The 25240-nt window shown below is 51.8% G+C and overlaps 1 protein-coding gene across 2 annotated transcripts; it reads right to left on the bottom strand.

Moving 5' to 3' along the window:
* Positions 1-9334: 9334 nt before the first annotated feature.
* On the bottom strand, positions 9335-24020 carry ENO1 (enolase 1). 2 transcript variants are annotated; one of them, XM_032495121.1, is made up of 12 exons: positions 23878-24020; positions 21063-21156; positions 18517-18612; positions 17365-17423; positions 15228-15297; positions 14618-14751; positions 13960-14182; positions 12659-12856; positions 11976-12177; positions 11318-11426; positions 11020-11078; positions 9335-9779 (listed from the first exon to the last, which is right to left on the bottom strand). In XM_032495121.1, the coding sequence occupies exons 2-12, from the start codon at positions 21145-21147 to the stop codon at positions 9710-9712; spliced, it is 1305 nt and encodes a 434-aa protein (XP_032351012.1). In that variant the 5' UTR covers positions 21148-21156; positions 23878-24020; the 3' UTR covers positions 9335-9709. The 2 variants fall into 2 exon arrangements, with proteins under 2 accessions (XP_032351012.1, XP_032351011.1); XM_032495120.1 differs by lacking the exon at positions 17365-17423 and adding an exon at positions 16983-17041 and having other exon boundaries at positions 23878-24019.
* Positions 24021-25240: the final 1220 nt, after the last annotated feature.

Here is a 25240-nt window from a genome sequence, read left to right on the forward strand (position 1 = left end):
CGATAACGCAAAATGGCAGGAGCCAGTGACCCCGGTGGGAGAAGTAGGAACAAATAGTGTAGGGAAGGACTTTGTGCCCCACAAAAATCTAAACAAATTTAAGTCGCGCCTGCTGCTATAATGGGCCCAGAACATCACGATCCCTAGCTCCCACAAATAGGTCAGCGGTCAGCTGCACACAGGTGAGCACCTAGCAGTGCACAGAGGGCTCCACGGTGTGCTTGGGGCCCTGGCTGCAGATGCGTCCCTGAAATCAACATGCTACCTTGTCCAGATGCAACAAAAACACGTAAGGACCTCTTTGTGCCAGCCTTCCCAGCAAGAACAGAGGGTGGTATGGAGGTGCCAGACACTGTCTGTGCTCAGCCCTGACTACTCCAAGGCCTCAGAGGGAGAACTTAGGCCCCAACACAAGTTCCAACAGGCCAGAATCTTGACAGGGCTGCCCACTCCCCTGTGTCCTGAGCTGGTCCTCCTCCCCTTCAGAGCTCCACTTCCTCCTTCCCTTTGCTGAACACTTTTAAGGAATGTTTCTAAACCCTGAGCAGTTTACCTTTGCCAGAATCATTGTTTTCTGTTCCTCTTCCTCATCCTTTGCCTATCAGGGCCAAAGGAACTGGCTTCTTAATAAATCACCTCGTATCTATGCCAAAGGAAGTTTCAGATACAGGAGGAGCCCCAGGGTTGCCTCCACCACATCCTCCGTTTTAATAAAGGAAAGGACTTTATAACTGAAACAAGTTGTGTTTCCAGCTGAGGCTCAGAGAAGTTAAGTGACCTGGACAAAGTCACACAGCCAGGAGGTGGCAGGAGTCACAGCTCTGAGAGAGTGGGATGGAGTTTTTGCCTGACTATCATCCATTCACCCTTTTTCTAGTCGCAGCATCCTGTTCTTCCTTTGGGGAATGCCCCTTCCCCAATTTCTGGTCGTATTGTTGAGTGAGGCTAATTTGGCCCCAGAATCTGAGTGTAAGCATGTGATCCAGGCCTAAACAATCAGTGATCTCATCCTCCCCTTGGCCACAATAATGGGTTGAAGGATGGGCAGGTGGCCCAATGTAAGCCAGTGGGAGTCAGGATTAGGATTTTGGCTGGGAGAGGGAAGCTGGAGTTGCTGAGCTGAACATAATGAGGTGTGCGGGCCACCAAGCTTGGAGAACCTGTCTGCAGGTAAAGCCAGCACAGAGGACAGCAGCATGGAGAGATGGAGAGATACTGAGTCCTGGTGACAATCTTTCAGCTTCTGGATCCAGTGATACCTGAAGCCAATAAATAAATCCTTTTTTATTTAAGCCCCTTTGAATGGTCACTGCCACTTGCAAATGAAAAGTCCTGGGTTAAGTGGGCCCCAAATCCATGCCCTCTCCTGACACCACACTGTCATTAGCCGGTCCATCAAGCCCCCAGACTCCCATTCCCAACCCTCCCCGAGGTTTCTACTCCAGCGGAACTTAGCCTCAGTTTGTCTCTGCTCCATAAACTGTGTTTGCCTTTAAAATCCAGCCCCTGACAAGGTCCCAGCCCAGGGAATTTGCTCAGTAACAGAGAGCACACAGCTGCTGCTTTGCTGTTGTTTTCCGCTTTGGATCAGTTTAGCTCCAGGGAGTGTGGGACCCACAGCAGATCCCACGTCACCTTCCACGCACTTCCTTCTGCCTCCTCTCCAGTCACCCCGTGGGCTCTTCCTCCTTCTAGGAAGGAGACAGTCAGAGACAAGTGAAATAGAAGCTTCCATCTACCATCTCAAAGGAGGCAGGAACTGTGATAGGAACCCACGTGTAAAGACTTTATAAACTTTGTATCTTGTAAACTGTTGTTACTTTTGTTATCCCCCAGATGTTTCCTCATAGTGTCTAAGAAAGGAGGAGGAGGAAGAGCAGGAGGAGAAATCCCATACAGAGAAGAAAAATTCAGGTAGGGAGCTAGTCTGGGCCAGTATCTGCATGAGTGTCCAGCATCACTGCTGGTTCGACAAATGCATCCGCTCTGCCTGGGGGCCCGAGGGACCGACATCAGTTGTGGCAAGAGCTGCACCCCGAGATCTCAAGGGCTGTCTGATGACATGTCACCCCCAGCCTTTGTGTGGTTTCTGAGGGATTTTGTTCCAAACCTTCTGTACCAACAACCCTGAGAAGCCCCCAGCCCCAGCCCCTCTGGGTGAGTGGGACTTAGGGTGCAAACTTTTTTAAGACCCTGACACTTGAGGTCAGTGGTTAATTTCTATTCTAAGTATCTATACTTGGGGTCACTTGAATTGAAGTGACATGATTACGGAGACATTAGTCCCGTGGATTAAGCTGAGTGAGCGGCCTTCTTGCAGGAGGAGGGGGCCGCCCCCTCCACTGAGAGCCCCCAGTACACAGCCTCCCCTGAGGCCGGAGAAGCTTGGGTCAAGCCTTGGCTCTTTTTCTACTCTGGATTCAGATTCCTCCAGTGCTGCTGTTTCTAGGGCTTAGGGAGGTGCTGGCCAGACTTACAAAGGGCTTTCAACGTCACAGGCTCTTTCTGCCATACACTGCAGCACCTGTTCTCTGGAAGCTGGCTGGACTGGATGCTGGCGGGTAAGACGGGGCCGACATTCTGGAAAAGCAGGGGAGAGGCGAGAGCAGGGTGCCAAAAAGGAGAGGCCCAAGGATCTGACCGCCCCCCTCACCCCACGTCAGCCATCCTCTCCCTGACCAGGCCTCCGGGCCCTGCCTTGAGTGCAGTTGGTGATTCTGTCTAAGGGAACCAGAGGAGAACAGGGCAGAACTGGACGGCGAGGCCAGAAACCCGACCTCAGAGCATCCCTGGGAACATGCCACCGCTCAGGGGTGATGGAGTCCTCGCAGGGAATCCCCAGCTCGAGCTGCTCTCTGACCACAGAGGCGGTCAGTGAGCAGTGGTTGCCTTCAGAACAGGTGTACGTGGTCTCGTCCACCACCCTGCAGCCGCCTGGCCCCGCTCATTTCCAGAGTGCCTGCTGGTCCCAGGAAGAGCCCGCCCAGCCCTCATGTGCTGACTTCCTGGTGATGCTCCACGCAGCTGTGCTAGATCGAGGCCCCTGCAAGGCTGGCGCATGGCTTAGACTCCAGAGTTTGGTTTCAAGGACAGCACAGCAAAGGGAGGAGTCACGTCTCTCTGCCTGTTTTCTTCTCGTTCCCTTCATTTCTTGAAAGACTGAACAAAAGTCCTCCACATGCAAGAAATTTGAGGGAAAGATGTGCTTCTTGAAAGGCCCAGACATCAGAGCAAGCCAGGGACCAGCTCACTTGGGCTGCGTCCCCTTGGCCAGCTCTCCTGTACCTCGCCCCAGCTTCTGTGTGACAAGGGAGAGAGCAGGTGCTGACAGGGACCTGCTGTCCAGGAATCTCCCTTTATCCAGTGACAGCTTCACTCATCTCACCAGCTTTGCCCAGAACTCTGGGTTGCTTATGCCCTGGCCCTGAGCCCCTGAGAGCCACAGGGTACGGTCAGCTGGGGCTGAAGCAAGGGACTGGGAGGCGGGCCAGCTGGGCAGAGCCACTGGGATGGGCCCAACCAGCAGGGCGAGGCAGGGAGGCCAAAGGGCTCTGGGCAGCTCCCACAGCGCCCCCTGGTGGCTGAAGGAGCCCTAGCCCACCCACAATGAACCGGAACCCTGTTGCGCCCAGCCTGGATGAGTTAGATGAGCTCGGACCAGAGATGGTGAGCCACTAGCTTACCTTTGGCTTATGAAGGATTAACCAGGGTGAGAGCCCGGAACAGGGCCAGGACCAATGGGAGTGAGCACCTGCTTACATTTTGTGCCCCGCAGACCTCTCTTGCCTCACCGTATCCCTGGCCCTGACTTTCACCCTAGGATGGTGGACGGAGGGCAGGCACCTTGCTCTCATGCCACAGGTGCGGAAGCAGAAGGCTGGGGAGGGCTTGGGGTCCTTTCTTGCCCTGTGGCCCCAGGCATTGGGCGTCTGGAGTCCTGGTTCCACATGGGCAGACAGACTGAAGGCTTCCTGCCGACTTGGGAGCTGTGTTTTCCCAGTCCTAGCCAGGTTTAAGCTCAGCTTAAGGCAGCAGTTTTGACAGCTCTTACTGGACCCTAAGGGCTTATTTTATAATGACAAGAAGCCCAGTCAAGGGTGAGACAGGGTGCTGGGGGTGGCCACGGTATCTTAGCTCATTCTCTAAAATCACCACCTTTCCAGCAGTTTTTAAGGTGATCTGCCGACAGTTGTTATGACTTAGATGCAAATGACATCTTTTCAACAAATGGTGCAAGGACAACTGGATATCCATATGCAACAGCTTACAAACAGCTTTGATCAAATGGATCAAAGACATAAATGTAAAAGCCCAAACTATTAAACTCTTAGAAGGAAGCATAGGTGTAAATCTTCAAGACCTTAGATTAGACAACCGTTTTTTAAATATGGCACCAAAGAACAAGCAAGAAGAGGAAAAACAGATAAATTTGACTTCATCAAAATTAAAACCTTTTTTGTATCAAATGACATTATCAAGAAAGTGAAAAACAAACTACAGAATGGAAAAAAAATCTGCAAATCATACATCTGATAGTATCCAGAATATATAAAGAATTCTTCCAACTCAACAACAAAAAGACAAACCAATTAAAAAATGGGCAAGTGACTTGGAGAGAAGATAAACAAACAGCCAACAAGCAGAAGAAAAGATGTTTAACATCATTAGACACTAAGGAAACACAAATCAAAACCACAGTGAGATAGACCTCACACTTACTGGGTGGCCATGATAAAAGAAAAGAAAAGAAAAGAAAAACAACAGGTGTTGATAAAAAGGTGGAGAAATTGGAACCTTCACCTATCACTGTTAGGAATGTGAAATGGTGCAGCTGCTGTGGAAAACAGTTTAGTAGTTCCTCAAAAAGTTAAACATAGGATTACCAGATGACCCAGCGATTCTACTGTTAAGTACATACCCAAAAGGACTGAAAGCAGGGACTAACACAGGTATTTGTACACTAATGTTCATAGAAGCATTATTCACAATAGCCAAAAGGTGGAAACAATCCAGGTGTCTATGAACAAATGAATGGACAAACAAATGTGGTATATCTATAAAATGGAATAGTATTCACCCATAAAAGGGATGATGTATTACCATATGCTACCACATGCATAAACCTTGAAAACATTATGCTAAGGGAAATAAGCCAGACAAAAAAAGATAAATATTGTACTGGTCCCCTTATGTAAAATATCTCAAATAGGCAAATTCATAGAGACAGAACATAGAAGAGAGGTTACCAGGAGTTGAGGGGAGAGGAGGATGGGGAGTTATGGTTTAATGGGTGTAGAGTTTCTGTTTAGGATAATGAGAAAGTTCTGGAAATAGAAAATAGTGATGGTTAAGAGACACTTTGGATGCATTTAATGTCACTGAACCATACACCTGACAATGGTTAAAATGATAAATTTTAACTATGTATATTTTACCACACACAAAAAGAGAGAAAAGAGTAAGGCATTATCTTTCACAGTAACTTTCCATAATAGCATCAGGGGCCCTAAAGAAGGACTGAGAGTCTGAGGAACACGATCCCTCAAAGATGTGCAGTCATGGCCAGTCTGGTGGCCAAAAGAGGAAGCACAAAGGTGACTGTCATCAGAGCCAGTCTCAGATGTGGTGGCTGTGTGACATTGATGTTAGAGGGTTTTAATTGCTCCTGAATTAATGTGCTTACTTCTCACCCCTGGGGCGCCTGGGTTTAATTACTGTCTTAGGTCACATATGCAAATGAGCCTGCAATCATTCCTGGTCCCTGTGGACAGCAGCCCTGATTCCCAAGCCCTGGCACTTTGCAGCAAGAGAGGCAGGAAGGAGTTGGGGGAGTGCCCCTGGCCAGGCTGGCCTCCCCTTACAGCTGGCGAGTAGACTTAGATGATGGTGGTGCCTGCCTGCCCCACTGATGGCTCTAGGTGAGCTGAAGTGTTCAAGGTGGTGTCTGGGGAGTGGTTGCCACCCAAAGGCACCAGGAGATCAGTTGTCAATGGCGGAGGAGACCAGAGGACCTGAACTCCCGGAACCCTCGGGAGAAGAGGATTCTTACAGGAAAGGAAAGCATTGGGATGATGTCAGCCTGCAGAAGAGACCATGGGGCCAGAGATCACAGATTCAAAAGCCATGGACGGCTGGGCAGGCATGTAACCAAGGCGAGCGGGCGGGGGACTGCAGTGCCTTCGGTAAACGATGGCCACCTGTTGCCTTCCAGGAACGTGGGCCCTGGGTGGTCCATTTGCCAACCCGTTAGAACCCAGAAATTGGAATTTTTACAAGAAATCTGTTTTTCACATTTTGACAACTAATTAAAATTTTTTAAAAAACACTAGGTTGCCTGGGTTTGCGGGGTGGGAATTGACTGGGAAGGGGCTCAAGGAACCCTTGGGGGTGTTGGAAAAGGTCTACGTCGTGGCTGTGGTTGTCCAGGTCTATCTGTGAAAACACATCAAACCGCACATTTAAAACAGGTGCTTGTTGCTGAATGCCAGTCACGCCTCAGTGAGGCTGGTTCAGTGGCCTCCCCGTCTCCCAGGGTGCTGTTTCCACGCCAAATTCAGGTTTCTTTTTTCGTTATTTAGTCACAACCACTGGTGCTTTATAAGCTCTGAAGACCTTCCTCGCCCCCTATGCCCTGCACCTTTTCCTAGTTAAGGGGATCAGCACTGATGGTTGAATTGATTCTATTCCGAGCGGGAGCCCAGTTGATGGAATCATGTATAGTACTTACTCTGTAACAAGCCTCGAGGCAGTACTTCTGTACTATTAGCCCCATTTCACAGATGGGGACACAAGCACAACTGTCTGGCGGGAGGGCCAGGAGCCGAAGCCAGGTCGTCCAGTTCTGACTGCTCGGCCGCTGCACCGCCCGCACTGGTGGCTGCTGGAGGGGAGCGGGTGCTGGGATCTCCGCTGCTCGGAGGACAGCGGGCTCTGAGAAGCAGGCTCCCGTCTCGCCTCCCTCCCTGCAATGCCCCGCAGCCCTGTGGCCTGTGCTGACTGCATGCAGCTGCCATCTTCCAGCCTTAGCTCCATCTGTTGGAGATAACATTTACCAGGGGAAGCCTGGCGTTCTAGCCCTGCCTGGTCATCGCCCATCCATTTCCTGTACCCTGGTGCTTCTCAGGTGCAAAGCTGCACGTTGGAGTCAGCAGGGAAGCTTTTGTTTTTTGGATGGAGGTGGGGATTGAACCTGGGACCTTGGGCATGCTAAGTGCACACTTGACCACTGAGCTGTGCCCCCCTCCCCCAGCTGGGAAACTAATATGGAGTCTTTAGTTTCCATCCTGCGGTTCTGATTTACTTGGTCTGAACTTTAAAAACTTCCCAGGTGATTCTAATGTACGGCCGTTTGAGAACTACACTCTTTCAAATTTTCAATTGATTTTCGTTCTCATGTTGCAGGAATTTTGAAGTTGGAAGACAACCATAGAGGAGAAAGAAATGTTTTCTGGGAAAGTGTTTGTAATATGAGATTAAAATAAAAGAAAACACACAAAGCAAGTTCAGAGACTACTAACAAGTGCTACCAGAGAAATCTTTTAAGTTCCTGCAAGCTCGTATGATCCAGAAAATGATGTCACAGGTCGTCTTGCAGCCCGAGAGTGGCTTTCTGGAAACTCAGAATTAAGGCTGCCTGTCCTGCGTCAGAAGGGCCCCCAGGAAGAGGCCTGTGGTCTGCCATTCTTCCCGGCCTACTACTGCCCATTGTTCAGGAACGGGCTCTGTTTCTGCTGGGTCACAAGTTCTGTCAGCCATCCCGGCCCTGGGGCTGAGTGTGCCCAGGGCCGGCAAGCAAGGCCCAGCAGCCTTCCTCTGGGCGGAACAGATCTGAAAGGGCTTCTACCCCTACCTGCCTTTTAACTCAACAGTGATAAATGCCTTTAACTATCAGTCATTGTTTTAAAATAGGTGTCAGGAAACGTTGACATTAAACCAAATCAAAAAATCCTAATGCTAACTTGCTGCTTTAAAGTTTGGATAAACACAGCGGTGGAGCATGTGCTTAGCATGCATGAGGTCCTGGGTTCAATCACCAGAACCTCCATTAAAATAAATAAACCTAATTACCCCCTTACCCCAACAAGACAATGGATAAAGTTTGGATAAATGAGGCCGTCAGGCCCAGTTCAACTCTCTTCCCTCTGAATCAGTTTTTAGATGGAAACCAGTCATGCAAACCTAGCTGGCATTAGTGGTTTTGGCTGCGCGCTGGAGAGCTGAGCAGTGGAGGCAGGACTCCGTTATTTGGAGATTGGGTGTGGTTTAGGATGTGTGTGTGTGTGGCTGCCAAGCTCACAATTAAACAGTAACCTGGGTGTTACTGTGAGGCTCTTTTGCAGACATAATTAGAGCTACTTACCTGCTGGCTCTCAACAAGGAATTATCTTGGGTGATCTGGGTGGGCCTGAGTCAGGTGGAAGGTCTTAAAAGCAGGGCTGACCTGAGAAATTCCCCCTGTGCCCGTGGAGTTGTGTCCTGGTCACCCCCCGCTCCTGATTTTAGATTTGCTGAGCCAAGCCCCACAATCACAGAAGCCAATTCATTGTGATGAATCTTTTAACAGATGTGTCTTCTCCCACTGGTCCTGCTTGTTGGGTTAAATCCCGGTAGAGATGAGCGATGAACAAGAACGTCCACCAGGGGGCCTCGCTGGGTATTAAAACACACTCAAGGGCCTTGGGTCAAATTACTTTAGGGGAAGGAAAGTAAGATGCTAGTACACCACCAGACCTCTTCAAGGAGCAGGCTGCAACCACGGTGTTTCACCCCTCACTTCTGAATAAACGCATGGCCTCACGTGGCCCCTGCAGTGCTGGTTTCCAGGCCACCAGGCCCAGCACAGCGGGCATCAGCTACATGCAGCTCCTGAGCACTTGACGGTAAGTGAAAATGAAGAATTTTACCAAAACAGGGGTCTCTAAGACCCTCTGAATGCCCTCCTGCCTCCCCAGAGCCACCTTTTAACCATCCTTTTACCTGTTTTCTCCGAGAACCTGGAACCCGCATCCAGCTGGCCCAGGAAGTCAGCCCCTCTGGTTTAGACAAGGTCACGTGACCCAGAAGCCCCGCCCCGCAGGCAGTCTGCAAGAGCTCTTTGTATTTTCTCCCAAATGGCGCATCTGAACCTCCAGTCCTGGCCTTGACCTGACTTCTGCCAAAGGACACGGGCTGCCCCACCTCTCACCTCATGCCTGGCCTGAATGTCCTCCACAGACTCCTTGTCCCTTTTTGTCGTGACCCAAAGCCCCCAGCTCCTGCAGGCCTGTGCCCTACCGCAGCGCTCCTTGAACACGCGGGACACGCAGACTCACAGACGCTTCAGACACACAGAGCGTTCCTACAGGTCACTGAGGCCTTTTTATTTTGCACACAGAACCACTGGGAATCCTGCCTGTGGACACCGGGAGATTACAATGTGGATACACGTGGTTCCAGACACTTGGTAGAAGCGAGGTGAGAAAAACAATGATTTGGGCCAATCACATGATTACAGAGCTAGGGTTTCCAGCAGGGTTCCAGGTGGTCGAGCTCGGCTTCTGCAGCAGGTCTAAGGAAGCAGTGAGGACATCACAGGAAGGGGAGAGGGCAGTTAACTACCAGAGGCCCCTGCGAGCACCGGCGGGGTGCCTTGAGCTGCCCGGGTAACATCAGGCGCAGGTCTAGCTGGTGGCTGGTGGCCACAGGGCTCAGGGACTGGTGGGCCCAGAGCTTACTTGGCGAGGGGGTTTCTGAAGCTCCTGCCGGCAAACTTGGCCTTGCTACCCAGCTCCTCTTCAATTCTTGGGAAGCAGGAGAAAGAAGGGGAGGGAAAGACAGGAGTCAAACCTCAACACAGTGTTTTCCCACCCAGAGAAGCAGTCAAAGGCACACTTCCTCCCAAGAGGTTAAGGACCCAGCACTTGCCCAGTTTGTCCAACTAATCCCCTAAATCTGAGCCTCTCGAGGATGCCAGGACAGAAGGGGATACAGCTTTCCGAATCCACCCAGTTCACCCAGCAAGTTGTCCACCTGCCGCCCCTTCTCCTTCCTTCCCTTCCCCCAATGCTTCTGAAGGACAAAGTGAAAGAAATGGCAGGATTGCTTTCTTACAATATTTAAAAAAAATTTTTTTAAATGAAAGGACAACCCAGTTTCTTCAATAAATGGCATGGGGAAAAAAGGAGGGGGAATTCATTAGTGTGAACTCTGGATCCTAACATCAAAAAACCCCCAAACATACAAAAAACCCTTTGAGACAACCAGGGAGACACTAGATGAACAGACTTGGTGCTGACGCTACAGCATTACCACTAATCTTGGGCATTATCGTGGCAGAGCGGTTATGTTAAAAAACAAAGTCTTCATCTGAAAGGGATACATACAAGTGAAATTATACGATGCCTGGAATTTGCTTTAAAATTCTTCAGCAAAAAAAAGGATGTAAAGAGCCAAACACAGAGGAATACGGACAGCTGGTGTGTCTGGGTGACGGGGACACGGGGTCACGGGGTCCTTCACTGATTTTTTTATGTGCTTGGAATTTTCCAGGATACAGTTTTAGAGACTGGGTAATGTGGAAGGACTTATGAATGGATGTTCCTTTTCCCTCCAAGACCAGAAAAAGTACCAAGCACAACAGAAGGGCAGGTCTCCTGGGGCTGCCCAAGGTCACGCCAAGACAAAGGGGGAGGGACCAGAAGTCCACAGGCTCTGAACGGTGGAAACCCTGCTGTTTGCTCCTTGGCAATTTTCCTTCATCTTTCTGAGCTACAGTATCCTTGTCCACAAAACAAGGGTGCTAAATGAGAGAATCACTAAGGCTTCCTTGTGGCTCCCCAAATTCTGTGACTAAGTTATCCAAGGGGCACCTGTTCTCTCTCCCACCAGAAGCTGGCAGCACTGTGTGCACCAGGACTGCTCTGGGGCCCCAACCTAACACTGGTCCGGCCAGGGCCCCTGTCCCCATGGTACACGCCCCGCAGAGCCAGGAGCTCCACGTGGAGGCCACATCCACACACCCGGCGCAGGCATCCTCTTTACCTGAGGATCTGGTTGTACTTGGCCAAGCGCTCAGATCGGCAGGGTGCACCAGTCTTGATCTGGAAGAAATGAAAGGCTGCGGTTGCTGGCAGTGGACACTGAGTTTTGTGGGCATCTTGGGCAAGGGGGAGGGGCCAGGGCAGGGAGAGAATTTCTTCAGGAGGCTCTCTGTCCACAGGAAAGAGGGGATAAAAGGGGCACCGAGGACCCCATTCTGCCCCCCACCCCAGACTGTGTTCAGGCAGGTGAGGTTGGAGAGAAGCAGCAAGGATGACTTTCATCCCAGGGGGCTCTTTACCTGCCCAGTGCAGAGCCCCACCACCAGGTCAGCGATGAAGGTATCTTCAGTCTCCCCGGAGCGATGCGACACCATGACGCCCCACCCGTTGGACTGGGCCAGCTTGCACCTAGAAGCCAGAACCACCCAGACCATGGCTCCACTGCCTGGTCCCCTGAGGCCATGACACGTCACCCCTGTAGGGCGCCAGGGGCAGCAGCCAAGCTCCAAACTGCTGGGGAAGATGACACCCTACCCTTCTCTGACCTCCCACAGCCTGAGGACCTTCTCAGCCCTCTAGTCACACTAGAAAATCTTGGTTCAGCCTCCTCGAGGGAGAGAAATGAATGTCCTCTGATGCACACTCTCCATGTGAAATTAAATCACAAGTGTAGGGCCACCAAGTGGTCAGAATTAGGCCCCAACTGCCCAATGTCCCCATCCACTTGGTGCCATCACTTATGGCTTTTTTTTAACAAAGGTACTGGGGATTGAACCCAGGACCTCGTGCATGCTAAGCACGTGCTCTTCCACTAAACTAGACCCACCCCCTTCATCGCTTACTATAAAAGCCACCTGGAGTTCAAGCTTGCAGCATGGTTAGAGCTCCAGCCAGGAGGGGCCCCCACACCAGATCCACAGCCCCTCCCTCTGTGTGGGCTGCCCCAAGGGCACTCACGCCTGCAGGGACTCGGTCACGGAGCCAATCTGGTTCACTTTCAGCAGAAGGCAGTTGCACGACTTCTCGGCCACGGCCTTGGAAATCCGCTTTGGGTTGGTCACTGTGAGGTCATCCCCCACCACCTGGATTCCTGCGCTGGCAGTGAACTTCTGCCAAGCTTCCCAGTCATCCTGGTCGAAGGGGTCTTCGATAGACACCACTGAGGACAGGAGAGCGTGTTTCAGCAGTGTGGCCTCCCAGGCCGCTGACTGGCAACCCCCATGGAGCCTCACCCTTCTCACCAATGGATAGGCTCCATTCCCTGACGCACGTCCTGGAAACACCTGCCCTCCCAACCCACTCCTGACAGGGCACAAGTCCCCTGCGACCCTGGGACCCCACGGTCGTTAAGTGGGACACTTATTGCCCAGGGTGGTTTGTGTCTTGGCTCCACCTCCAGCAAGTTATCTTAGCTGAGCGTTAAACACAGGGACTGAGAGAGTCTTCCTGGTCTGAACACCTGCTCCATCCACTGCTGAGTGCCATGGGGCAAGTCCTAACCCACTCTGTGCCTTGGGCCCCCCATCTGTGTGCATCTGAGAAGTGCCCGGCGATTCTGGGTCTCAAGGCTCCATTCCTCACTGTCAACAAGAGCCAGGACCACATCTGCTCAGGATGACAGTGATAAGGTGATCACTCACCTGGGTAGTCCCTGATGAAGGACTTGTACAGGTCAGCCAGCTGGTCAGGTGTGATGTACCTGCTGGGGTCATCAGGTGACTTGAAGTCCAGGTCATACTTGCCCGACCTGAAGAACTCCGAGGCGGCCACGTCCATGCCAATGACCACCTTGTCGGAGTAGCCGGCCTTCCCGATGGCATTCTTCAGCAGCTCCAGGGCTGGAGACAGAGGGTGGCGACAAGTTTGGAAACCAGGTAGGGAGAGATAAAACTCCCCTTTACCAGTTGCCAACTGGGAACCGTAACAGAAGACAAGACCGAGAGGTGCTCTGGCCCCAGCCATCCATCTCAACGACGACCCCAGTTGCTTTTTTCTGCTACGGAGCAAGAAACCATTGGCCAGGGCCCCGAGTGCATCGCCAAGTGGGAAATTCAGTCTCGATTCTAGGAGGGTTTCTCACTGACAAATGCTCCCAGATTTAGCACCAGGAACAGCTGTGCCAGCCAAGATACAGTTACAGTCACCAGCTGAAATAAGCCGCCCCAAGGAAAGGGCTTGACCTAGAGCCCCGGCTGCAGTCCGAGGGAGCCGGGGAAGGGAGCCCTGTGGGCGGGGCCCCACCTCCAGCTCAGACTCCGCTGGGGAAGCCGACAAGGACTCTGGCTCCGGTTCCACAAAGGTCCCCGAATTGCTAGGTTAAACTATCAGAAAGGACTGTTTTGTTTTTTTTAAAGGTTAAAATGGCCAAACACCAGCAGTTTCATATGGCTGACTCCAACAGCAAGATAGACATTTTCTTCCACTGTCCTTGAAGGTGGTGAAACACTCGGAACTGGATTTTTTCTAAAACAAAAAGCTCAGCCATGAATTCTTGTCCTATGACTTTCTGTATGCCCTGCTCCCACTTTAATCCTGTGTCTAAGGATTAGGCTGGAGCTTGCGTCAGCATTACCGTGGCTGGGCGACCTTAACAGTGACCTGCCACGTCCTGACCCTGAGCGTCTCCCAGAGCACGGTGTGGGCTGTGGACCTCCGCCTCCTTTTGTCACGTGGAGAAGGGACACCAAGAGGAAAGACTGCCTCCCTACCCCATAGTTGGCCCAGCTTAAACAAATCCCTAGTCCATTCAGAAGTCAAACTAGTAAGGAAATTGGTTATTAAAAAAAAAAAAAAGAAAAAAAAATGAAGCACCAGTCCCCACGTCCCCCCAACTCCTGTCCGTAGTGTTTCCCGTTCTGCCACCAGATGCACGAGGGTGGGGAAGGGCAGCGTCCGGGGAGTGGGGGTGCTCGGAAACTGGGGGTCCCTCCGGCGCCTCTACCTTCTTTGTTCTCCAGGATGTTGGGAGCGAAGCCGCCCTCGTCCCCCACGTTGGTGGCGTCCTTCCCGTATTTCTCCTTGATGACGTTCTTCAGGTTGTGGTAGACCTCTGCTCCAATGCGCATGGCTTCTCGGAAGCTCTCGGCCCCGACGGGGAGGATCATGAACTCCTGCATGGCCAGCTTGTTGCCCGCGTGGGAGCCACCATTGATGACGTTGAAAGCCTGGGGGGAGAGAGAGAAGTATAGCTCCTGCCCGGAAAGCTTCCGCCTGGAGAGCCCCCACCAGCCGTGCGGCTCCCACGTGGTGCCCGAGTGGTTGTGAAGGGTCACCTGGTCTTTCTTAACCACGGTCACCATCACAAGTGCCACCGTCCCAAACACTGGTGGCTGCCCCAGTGAGTGCTCACACCAACAAGGCAGGTACGATTTTCATCGCTTGTCAACAATCAAGGTGACGGGTGCAGGGAAGCTGGGTCACCTGCTCAAGGTCACTCCCAGCAAGGGCGGTGCACTGGTCTGCAGCTGAGCCCCGCCCCAGCCTGCTCGCACCCACGTGCTGGAGGGTCACACGTGGGTGGGGTCACGACGCAGGAGGTCCTGGGTCCCCATGAGGAAGTGGATGCTTCCTCACGTGGGAAGTGCCCACAAGCCACTCACCGGGACTGGCAGGATGACCTCGGAGTTGCCAGCCAGGTCAGCAATGTGGCGGTACAGGGGCACCCCCTTCTCCACAGCTCCGGCCTTGCAGACAGCCAGGGACACTCCCAGGATGGCGTTCGCACCAAACTTAGCTAGAACAGGAACAGGGTTCAGGGTTCAGGGTTCAGTGATAGGATTTCTCACTCCCAGGCCCTCCCCCAGCCGGCCTTCCCACCTGTGCCCCTGCCATGTGCACCCCGGACTGTATTCTCAAACTTCTCCCTCTATCTCCTTTCCATGTTCATGCTAGAAATGCAAATGGCCTTCCGCGGACACTCATCTGCTTTTTCCCCTAAAGACAAAGCCCTTTCTTTGGTCCGTGGAATTCTGGAAAATTCCACAAATTGCTCGATTATAAAGCACAAACCTCTTTGAGTAACCCCATACATATGCTGCTGTCAGCTGGCTAGGCTCCTGATTTTTAAAAATGTGATGTATTAAAGTGGGGCGAGGACATGGACGGTCCTGTAACTCATTGTTAGGGAAGCTATGACCTCGTCCCAGGGGACTTAAAGGGTCTCCAGGAGACGCCGCCGTTCCCCCGGCAGCAGCCACCTCGCGCACTCACACTTATTTTCCGTGCCGTCCATCTCTATCATCAGCTTGTCGATCTTCTCCTGCTCCACGACGCTCAGCTTCTGCGGGAGAAGGGAGGAGAAGCTGCTCGGGAGGGCGGGGGCCTCTACCTGCATGACCCCTGCACGCCTGACACGGAACCAGAAACTCCTGGAACCGTGCAAAGTCCAAGGCAGCTCTGTGTTACCCATGGGTTTGGCAGGCAAAAAAGGGGGGACCATGAAGAGGAAACGGGGAGACACCACACTGCCCTTTACTTGCTTTAAGAGCATCAGACATTTCTCCAAGCGCTAGAGTGCCAAGCACGTGATGCGCAAGACCCGGCCCCTGTGTCCTAAAGGTGAGTCTACAGAGGGAGCCAGCGTTACACTGGGAGGCAGAATTGTCTGGTTCTTTTTAAAGGGGTTATACCCAAGTAGTGTGACTTTCAGGGCAATAAATAAAAGAACTCATTGTTCTTTATCTGAAGAGCTGCACTTCTCAGAGTCAGTTTCTGCTGTCACTGGGCTGTCCCCAATGATAGCAAACTCCATCTTCCGTTGGGAGATTTGAGTTTTGTAGGCAGCCTATAATCATTTAGCAACATGTTTGATGACTGATCAAAATAAATATTTTTGGTGAAAATATAAATGAAATTGGTGTCTTAAAAACTGGATTAAAGTAATGTAACAAAAATCAGCATTACTTTAAAAATGTCATAATTGAATCATAACAGTATATAATTTTACCTGTAATGTTCTTCACAAGGAAACTAAAATATGAAAAGGAAACCATCTTTAAGCCCATCATGACACATTAACCATTTGGCATCTTTTGCTTTTTTGACAGGGCATCTTTGGATAAAGTTAGAAGCCACTGCAGCAGATGGCTCGAGGCCAGCCCTCAATAAGAGTCACACTGAAGTATGTTTGCCCCAAGAAAAGAAAAATGTCCAAGAAAGCCCTGCTTATTGCAGGTGATGCCAGGTGAAGGCACCGGGGCACAAAGAACAGGAGTGTGTGTGGGGAGGGACCCAGGAGACTGGGAGGGAGGGCCTGGCAGGACAGTGATAAGCCAGTCTGTCTAGGGGCCACATAGGCTAGGCCAGCTGGGGAGAGAAACAGCAGAGGAGCCACCTGCCACCAGCATCCTGGGTGGAGTCAGGAGAGGGCCTACACCCAAGAGAACACATGAGGCCGAGGCCGGGTCTGGACCTGTGAGTTATGGAGGCGGGGCCCGGGAGGGGCGATAAATGATTGCCCAGTAGATGGGTGTTGGGTCCCCAGGCCTGCTTAACCTACAGCAGCTTTACTTTTATCTGTGTAACATACTGAGGCTCCAAGTAAGATTTTATTTAACAAGAGTTCTGCTTGTTTAAAAAAAAGGGGGGGGGCAGTAGAAACACTACAGTAACTCCACAGTTCATGAAAAATGAGTCAGTCGCCACGGATACTACCTTCAACACCCCAGGAACTGCCCTGACAACCGGCATCCTAACGCCCCAAAGGTCAAGACGGTTGCAGGGCAGCATTGAGGCTCCCAGACAGCCTCCATCCCCGAGACTGAACTCCATGTGCTGTTAGACATGGATGCACAGGCAGAGGGCGGGTGAGCAAAGGCAAAATTATTTGCATGCACTACAGGGAATCCAACCGGCTTCTTTAGCTCTCAGAATAAGCTCTTCCATGAACAGGAAAGCCCGCTGGCCTGGCCTGGGGGACGCTCTGATGGCATTAATATACATTAGTTACCAGGAGGCAGGTCCTACCTTGCTAACCAGGGCAGGCGCAATAGTTTTATTGATGTGCTCAACAGCCTTTGAGACACCTAGAAGGAATAATCAAATCAAATTACTGACATAATGAGAAACAGGCTTGAGCAGCTTTGCTGGGGAGAACTACTGACCATGTTAACCCGGATATTCGGAAACTACCAAAAGACATTCCATGGGACCTCCTTCAAACCCCCATCGCCCTCTCCCTCTGAATGGGAGGGCTTTCTGGCCCAGTCTGAGTGCTCTCACCTAGGACCCCCAAGGGTTAGAGCCACACACAGAGCAACCATCTCAGAATGTCTGGAGGGAGGTTAGTTGGCAAGACCATGCACCGGACAGGCCAGCTGCAGAGACTGAAGGATGTCTAACGTGTTACCTGTGTGCACAAGGCTGGTGCCAGGAACTCGTTAATATACTTAACGGGTCTGGAGACACCTGACCAGCAGAGGTTGATAGAGAAGGAAAAAGTAAGACTCAGAAGAGAACAGGCTTCGAAGGACACTGAGTGAGAGGAAACAGGAAGGTGGGGAGAATGCTGTGGGGACCATGCACTCAACCTCACGACACCCAGGCCCTGTCCTGCTCCAGGCAAGCAGCTGCCTGGGCTATGGGCCTGGCAACCCGGGGAGAGCTCTCTATAGATCTCCGAGCAGGACCGAAGATGCTGCCTTCCTCTGGGGAAACTGCTGCTACCTGGGGGGCCCAGAGTCTTCCAACCTTCCCTCGTTACTGCCCCTCCCCCACAGCCTTTTCAGACTGTTTTCCTGAACCGCCCTCCCCTGGACAGTTAACAGCAGACATGTGTGGGGCTGTGCATCTGTTTACAGGGTGTGGTGATTCAGAGGGCCAGGAACCATGAACTATCATACTGTCTCTGCCTCCTCTCCTGGACCACTTTCTGCCCCAGGGGGTGACAGCGCCCCTTCTGAGGATGTGAGATCTAGCCCTCTCAGCTTTCCTGCAACGTGGCCACACAGGTTCTCCCTACAGAAAGGTGAACGTTGCAAAACCAAGTCCGTCTGTATAAGCCCACCAGAGGCTGGCTCTGCCAGAGCGGGGCTTCTGTGAATCAGTCAACAGAAAGATCGAAGGATGACTGAATCCATCAGTGCTGAGCCATCAGCCAGACCTTTGGATGTTTCCCTCCTCTGAGACTCAGACCCTCGAGGAGAACCAATGGCCTGCAAGGCCCAGAGCCCTCCAGGAGAAAGAGGCGGCTTCTCATTAGTTAACGTGTTTTCTTCTAATCCTATGTTCCCTGGCCCAGCGAGGAGTTCTCAGACTGCAGACAAACCGCAGTGGAGATAAGCGTTAGGGCTCCTGAACTTACAGGCCCGGGAACGCTGCAGGCAGCCTGCCAGCTCTCCCCGTCGGGCGTACACAAGCGCCCTCAACACCTTGGGCCGAATCAGAGGTTTTCCCCCTCAAACGCAAGCCATGGGGGTGGGCGGGAGGCTGTGGCCACCAGGAGTTGGGCTGGAGGTGCAGAGCCACCTCGCCCGGGAGGTGGGCCTGGGTCCTGACTCACCTTTCCCCATGTAGCGCGTCTTGTCATTGTCCCGGAGCTCCAGGGCCTCGTAGATGCCCGTTGATGCACCACTGGGCACAGCAGCTCTGAAGAGACCTGGACGGTGAGAGGGAGAGGGGACAACAGCGCCGATGAAGAACAGTCCCAGCCCTCACCCAAGTCACTCCCCTCCCCCAGGGGCATCGGCCCTTAGGCAACACTGCTACTTCCCTCCCCCGACTGGAGGCTCATGCTCTGTTCCTCCTGCCCTGCCCGTTTTTGATTCTGCTCTGCAGATCCCTACAGCAAAGCTGATGAGTTCCTCCAGCGTAAAGAAAAAGGTCCGGGGCAGAGCTTCCTGAATTCTAATGTGCGCACATTTCACCTGTGGATTAAGACATAGACTTCGAAATGGGAGGTTTGGGAGTCCACGTCTCTAACGAGTTCCCAGTGGGTGCCTGCGGCTGATCTGGGGACCACCCCCAGGAGCACTGCCTGGCAGAAATACAACAAAAGCCACTTACGGTCTTTGAGATTTTCTAGTAGCTAGTAACCAATAAAAACATTGAGATGGTTTAGACAGTCCAGCTTTACAGCGCTGTTGCCAAGTTTCCCCTAGACAACTGAGATCGGGTTGCGAGCTTTCAAGTCCTAAAAGTGTTGGCTCAAGAGGAACCTCTACAGGTTTGCTTCAGTTTAGGCAGCAATAAATACTACTTGGGGGTTCCCTGGAAACCAGAAAACAGGATAGATTGGAAGATTCGAAGAAAAAGGAATAAGGACAACAAAGGAGCAGAGTTTAATAACACTGGAGCACAAGCGAGCTCGCACTGCGCCGTCCTGCAGACGCAGAGACCAGACATCTAACTGGCCATCTGGCTAAACCCAAACTGTGGAACATAAAAATGACACATCTTAGAGAAGGACAGACAGTATCAAGAAAGGTACTGAGGAGCTCCACTTACATAGGCCAGACAGGTTTAGGGGAGCAGGAAGTGTAGGCGGCCTCTGAATCTACTTGAAACTGTAAGGGGTTTCCCCATGTGAGGTGTGCCAAGAACTGCTGGGGGCGTGGGGATGTGAAGGCAGATGAACAAAGAGGAAAATATCAGCCAGGTATTTGGTCACGCGATCTGCCAGCATGCCAGTCACCCACTGCAGTGACAGTGTGCGAACAGCAGGACACACGTTCTTCTTGACCCAGGCCCCTGCTTTCCATGTATCCATCAGGACTGGACTAGGTGAGAAGTGATGAAAGCGAGAGTGACCCTAGCGTCAACTATGGACTTTGGGTGATGATGTGTCAGTGCAGGTCTGACTGTAACAAAGGTGCCACTCTGGTGGGGGTGTTGACAGTGGAGACAGAGAGTAGGTGGAAATGCTCTGTAACTTCTGCTCAATTTTGCTGTGAACCTAGAATTGTTCTAAAAAATGAATTCTATGAAAGAAAAATTGATGAAAGGCTCTTAACAAATTCAAGATTTCCTTTTTTTTTCTTGAAAAGGATTAAGATGCATGAGAGAAAGTTCCATTTGTTTAAAATGTCAAAATATATTAATTTTAGTCACTCTAGAGTTTCAAAGAAAATGCCCCCTCCCAACAATCTTCTAGTGTCTTGGGTCTTTCTTCGTTGTTCAAAGTCCATTAATTTCCAAGTGGAAAGTTCCACTCTGACTGAGCGAGCTGGTCTCATAAATGGAGAGGAAATTCTCGGCATCCTCCAAGAACCCATGGTATTTGCCACGAGGCGTGTGCCCAGAAGGTATCGTGTTCTGAGCCTGTAACCACAGGTGGACTTCTGCCCAATGAATCTAGATTCAGGGGCTTCGATTCCTGGGCCAGGGGAAGGGAGAACAGGAAGGGAAGGGCTGGAGGCTCCGTGGCCAGGCCTGTGATTCACAGCCCGTGACTCAGCTCTGACTGGCAGCTGCGCTCAGCGCCGAGGCTGCCCGAGGCTCCTTTCCCGCCCTCACCCACTGTGTCCACTTAGAGGACAGCTGAGACACTGCTGGAGGTAACATGGGGCTAAGGAAGCACCCGATTTTCTTAAAGCTTAAAAAAAAGGGGGGGGAGCTTTTAAAGGTCCCCATTATGTTCTTTTCTCATGTGGGCAAATTCCTCTGAAGAGGACTTATAGCCAGGTAAAAACTGAGCCTCTGGAATGTTCCAACACCCAAAAGTAAAAACTCTGTCTGACTCTCTTTAGAATGATTTCTGGAGACAGAGATAAAAGCGCTATATATACACTTGCGTTCCTCTCGTCTCTTTCCTTTTCAAGGAAGAAAGGGCCATCCGATCACATCGTGTCTACTTATTTGGTCACAGCAAGCTGTGAGCGCACTACTGATGGCCCTTTTAGGGACAAGGTATCACCTTACTTCTCTTCCTCACTGACCTAGGAGCCAACCTGTGTTGTTTGAAATACCAAGAAGAAGGCAAGTGCCTCTTGCCTCACAGCCCTCCCGACCTCCCCGCGCTGCGAATCACAGCCTGCCAGCACATGCAGGCCAGAAAGACTTTTACAACAGACTTTTTCCTGCCTAAGGCTCTGTCATTTTAAGTTTTACCTTTGGCGGTGTAGAGATCCACCTCGACAGTGGGGTTCCCACGGGAGTCGAAGATCTCCCTGGCATGGACCTTGAGGATAGACATGGTGGATTTCTGTGGAGAAACACAGTTCATATTTCCCATAAAGCATAATGCAGCCCCAGCTCACTAGCCAAGGGGTCACTTCTGAGGATTCCTAGACTAGAAAGGGTCGGCATGGGCTGAAAATTGGATGTAGGAAGGTGGACAGGAGTGGGAAAAAAAGCCTGCTGGAAAGTAGTAGGAATTGATCCTAAAAAAGTACACTGGGGGCAGCTCTGCAAGGCATTAAACCCCAGTAACTCAGCTCTTGTCCTGTAAGCAAGGGAAGTCTAACTGTGTGTGCTGACGGCCTGCAGAGCAGCTGCAGGGGAGGCAGTCTGGAGCTGCTTATGGTCCTCAGTGGCCAATGGGGGTTGGCACAGGAAGGGAAAGGTACCAAGTCAGGACCAAGGGGACATGAAGGTCACAAGCAAACCCATCTAGGACTGAAAAAAAAGTGGGGGGGCGGGGGACAGGGAGAAGGTGAGAGACCAGGAGGATTATATGGTCTCTAGTGGAATAGTGAATTAAAAGTTGAGAATGGGGGGGAAGGTACAGCTTAAGTGGTAGAGCACATGCTTAGCATGCATGAGGTCCTAGGTTTAATCCCCAGTACCTCCATTAAAAATAAATGAATAAATAAATAAAACTAATTACCCCCCCCAAAAACAAAAAACAAACAAAGAAGTTGAGAACATAATTCACATTAAACTTGAGGTAGCAGTAAGATGTTCAATTGGTAGATACTGGATAATCGGTTAGAAATGCTGAGTCTGGAGGCCAGGAATGAGCTCCTTGGTCTGTGTGCTGTAATCTTTACCAATTTCTGGGCCTTTCAAACCTCGCAGTACTTGGGTCTTCAGCAAGACAGGGCACACCAATAATGTTATCTAATTAGTAGTTTTTTTCAGTGGGCATTTCACTCCACTTAAAAAACTTAATTATGAAATAATCATGATTTGTAACTAGAGGAAAAGGTTCTATCTCTGAGCACCAGGCTACACCAGCAGAAGAGGCTTCCTTTGAAAATACCCTTAAAAAAAAAAAAAAAGGATTTGCAGCTATAGAGAGCAAACAGCAAGTCCTCAAAGCCTCTTTCTTGCTTTTTCCGCCAGGGGTTCTCCAAGGAAGAAACTAACTGAACAACTTATAGGACTAAAATGGATGAGAGGAACTGAATTAGTGTTCAGTAGCCATTAACTTGCTGGGCTCCCCTCCAGTACCTTCTCCGGAATGTTCTGAAGCAGCAAATGGCATTTTTTTTTTAAGTTTCAAAATTAGATACCGAAGTCACTTCTGTGGCTTTGTCATCTATGTAACAATGGAGTTTTATTCATTGGCCAATAAAAAGGTATCTAGTTTTTGTCTACCATCTTACAAAAAGGCAAATTTGTTTAAACATATTTTCTAGTTTTAAAATTTAACTTTGAGTTTTGGCAAACCATATAACTGTGTAACATGTTCATCTCTCCAAAAGGTCCCCTCAGGTCATTTCCAGTCACTGCCCCCCACCCCATGCCATTCTTAGGCTATCGCTAATTTACTTTATAGATTTTGGGGGCAGTTAAAAAAATTTTTTTAGATGTACTTTTTTTCTGTGGCGGGGAGACAATTAGGTTTATTTATTCATTTTTTAAATGGAGGCACTGGGGGTTGAACTCAGGACCTCGTGCATGCTAAGCATGTGCTCTACGACTGAGCTGTACCCTGCCTGCTAGATGTACTTTTAGATACATGTTCATTACACTACCTACAGTACCTTACAGTAAAGATTTCATTTTTTGTTTCATTTTAGTGATATAAGACAAGGTATTCCACTTATTTCATGACTTAAAAATAAAATTCAATTTATCTTTAAATTGGATAGGAAAACTTTTCTCCCAAGTCATTAAAAATCAGGGCACACAGACAGGGAGGAAGGTGGGTCTGGTTAGGAGGCTGCAGAGCTTTTTATCTGTCTGGACCGAACCCAGGACAAGGGACACCATGAGTGGTCCGGGCAGCCAGGGCCGAGATGTGCCCCGGAGGCACGTCAACCGGTCACCACATCACCCAGGAGGAAAACCACATTACAGAAGAAGCAGGGGACAGGAAGTTTTCTCAAAATACATCCTTTTTATGTTAGATCAGGGGCCGATTGTTGGGGGCCAGCCCGGGGAGCCCGGAGCAGCTCGTGCCCGACTTGGGCGAGGTCGCCTGGAGGGCTTCCTGATGACCTAACGGCTTTGATTCAGTCTCAAGAACAAGCACCCTTTGAAGTCAGATTAATCCCTGCTCACTCCAGAGCAGCGACGGGTTGGACACCCAGACGCTGGAAGGCAGGCCGAGGGCCACCGGCCGGAGGCAGGGTTGCGGAGGCCAGGCGAGTTGCAGCTTCCCGAGCATCTCTTTTCCGGCCCCTTCCTCCATTTTAGGAAGGGCCTGGCTTTCATGAGCACGCGGGTTAGGCCTGTACCGCTCCCCCAAACCTCCCACCCTCCCCGCCTGCTGTCCTGGGTGACCGCGTGTTCTTCAGTACGCAGCCCCGTAATTCGTAAACACAGGCCGAGCAACACCTTCCCCTCCGGGGACATCAGAGCCCCCGCCTCGGGCCGTGACTCTGGCCCGCGGAAGCCGGCTCGCACGCGCCGACCCATCCCTTCCCCGCCGAACCCCCGGGCACGCCGTCTGAGGGCCAAGGGCGCCCGCGGGCCCGGGGAACCCACGCGCCGCCCGCCTAGGCGCTTGCTCGACAGCCCTTCCTCAAGTCCTCACCCGGTCGCCGGAGGTCGTCGCCCGAGAAAGAAGCTGAGGGTGCTGCAGACACCGAGGCCGAGCGTTTACCGTAAAGGTCCGAGCGCTCCGAGTACCGCGAGCTCGTCTTGCGCTGCTAGCCGGGACTTCCTGCCCAGCCCAGAAGACCCCGCCCACTTCCCCGCCCCTCTGGCCCGCCCCCCCCCCCGCGCCGCCTGGCCATTGGCCCGGAGCGCCGTCACTCGGGCCCTCGCCCCCGAGCAGGGGCGGGACTGCAGCCGCCGTGGCGGCCGGGAGGAGGGGGCGACGCCCCGGGGAGGTGGGGCGGGGCCGGGTTCCGGCGCCTCATGGCTGTGTGGGGGTGCGGGCGAGCCCCCGAGCCCATTCGCTCTCGCCCGGGGCTGGGTCCCAACGCTGAGCGGAGTTTGAGGCGCTTGGGCCCCGGGGGAGGGGCGGGATGGCGCGGCCGACATGAGGGCTCGGGGCTCCGTCACGTACTTCGAGTCCCGCACGCACGCAGCGTCCCTCCGGCGCCGCCCGTCCCCCAGGACCTTGGTGACGACCTTCGCGGCCCGCCCTTCGCGGCCGCCCCACCCCTCGCCCCTCTGCGCGGTGCCCGAGACCCCCGCGGCCTGGAGACGCTGGCGGCCGCGCGCCCTGACCCGGCTTCGGGGCCGCAGAGCCCAGAGCCCGCCACGTGCGCGCATCTGCGCCTGCGCCTGCGCCGTGCGCGCCCGGCCGCCCGCCGAGGTGACCCGGTCCCTTTGTCCTTGTGCGTAGGTCACCCAGGAGTGTCAGGTCAAGATAGCTGAAAGGAAGTTCACTTTCCCTTAATTACAGCAAAATTTTTTGAGCGCTTCCTACTTGCCGGGCACTTCTCCACGTGCGTGCTCAGTGTTCATTCTACAGCTCTTAATGTTCCATCTTGAAAGGAGGCTTCCTGTCCCTCCCTTTCCCATACATGTGAGCCATACAAGTCGTGATTTGGGGCTGGAATTTCACACAGACCTGGGCGATTTCTCCAACTTCAAAACAGGTAATATTACACAGGCAAATGAAGACAGGAAAGAGCGGGTGCAGTAATCTTACCCTTCTGATAAAGCACTGATACCCATTTAAAATCAGTTCTGCAGCACCCCTCCCAAGGGACGGCTTCCTTCTCTAATAGTTTTGTCTTTCTCTATAGTTTTGTCTTTTCTCAGCGCTCCTCTTGATCTGTAAGTCTGAGAGCTAAAACAATGTAATACATTCCCATATTTACCAAATTGCCTTGCATAGAGAGATTTCACGTATGTATTCGAAAATAATTATTATGTCTGCTGGTGAGCTACAAAAACTGCTTTTCTTAACTCCTAGTGTTGGGTAAAGGTGAAGGCCTATTGAG

The sequence above is a fragment of the Camelus ferus genome, chromosome 13 (assembly GCF_009834535.1).
Source record: "Camelus ferus isolate YT-003-E chromosome 13, BCGSAC_Cfer_1.0, whole genome shotgun sequence".
Classification (NCBI taxonomy): domain Eukaryota; kingdom Metazoa; phylum Chordata; class Mammalia; order Artiodactyla; family Camelidae; genus Camelus; species Camelus ferus.

Excerpts from the sequence above, each read along its gene's own strand:
- ENO1 (XM_032495121.1), bottom strand. The coding sequence starts at position 21,147 with ATGTCTATCCTCAAGGTCCATGCCAGGGAGATCTTCGACTCCCGTGGG. Across the intron at positions 14,183-14,617 it reads AGGTCATCCTGCCAGTCCCG|GCTTTCAACGTCATCAATGG; the intron begins GTGAGTGGCTTG and ends CTCTCCCCCCAG. Across the intron at positions 12,857-13,959 it reads CATCCTGGAGAACAAAGAAG|CCCTGGAGCTGCTGAAGAAT; the intron begins GTAGAGGCGCCG and ends CTCTGTCTCCAG.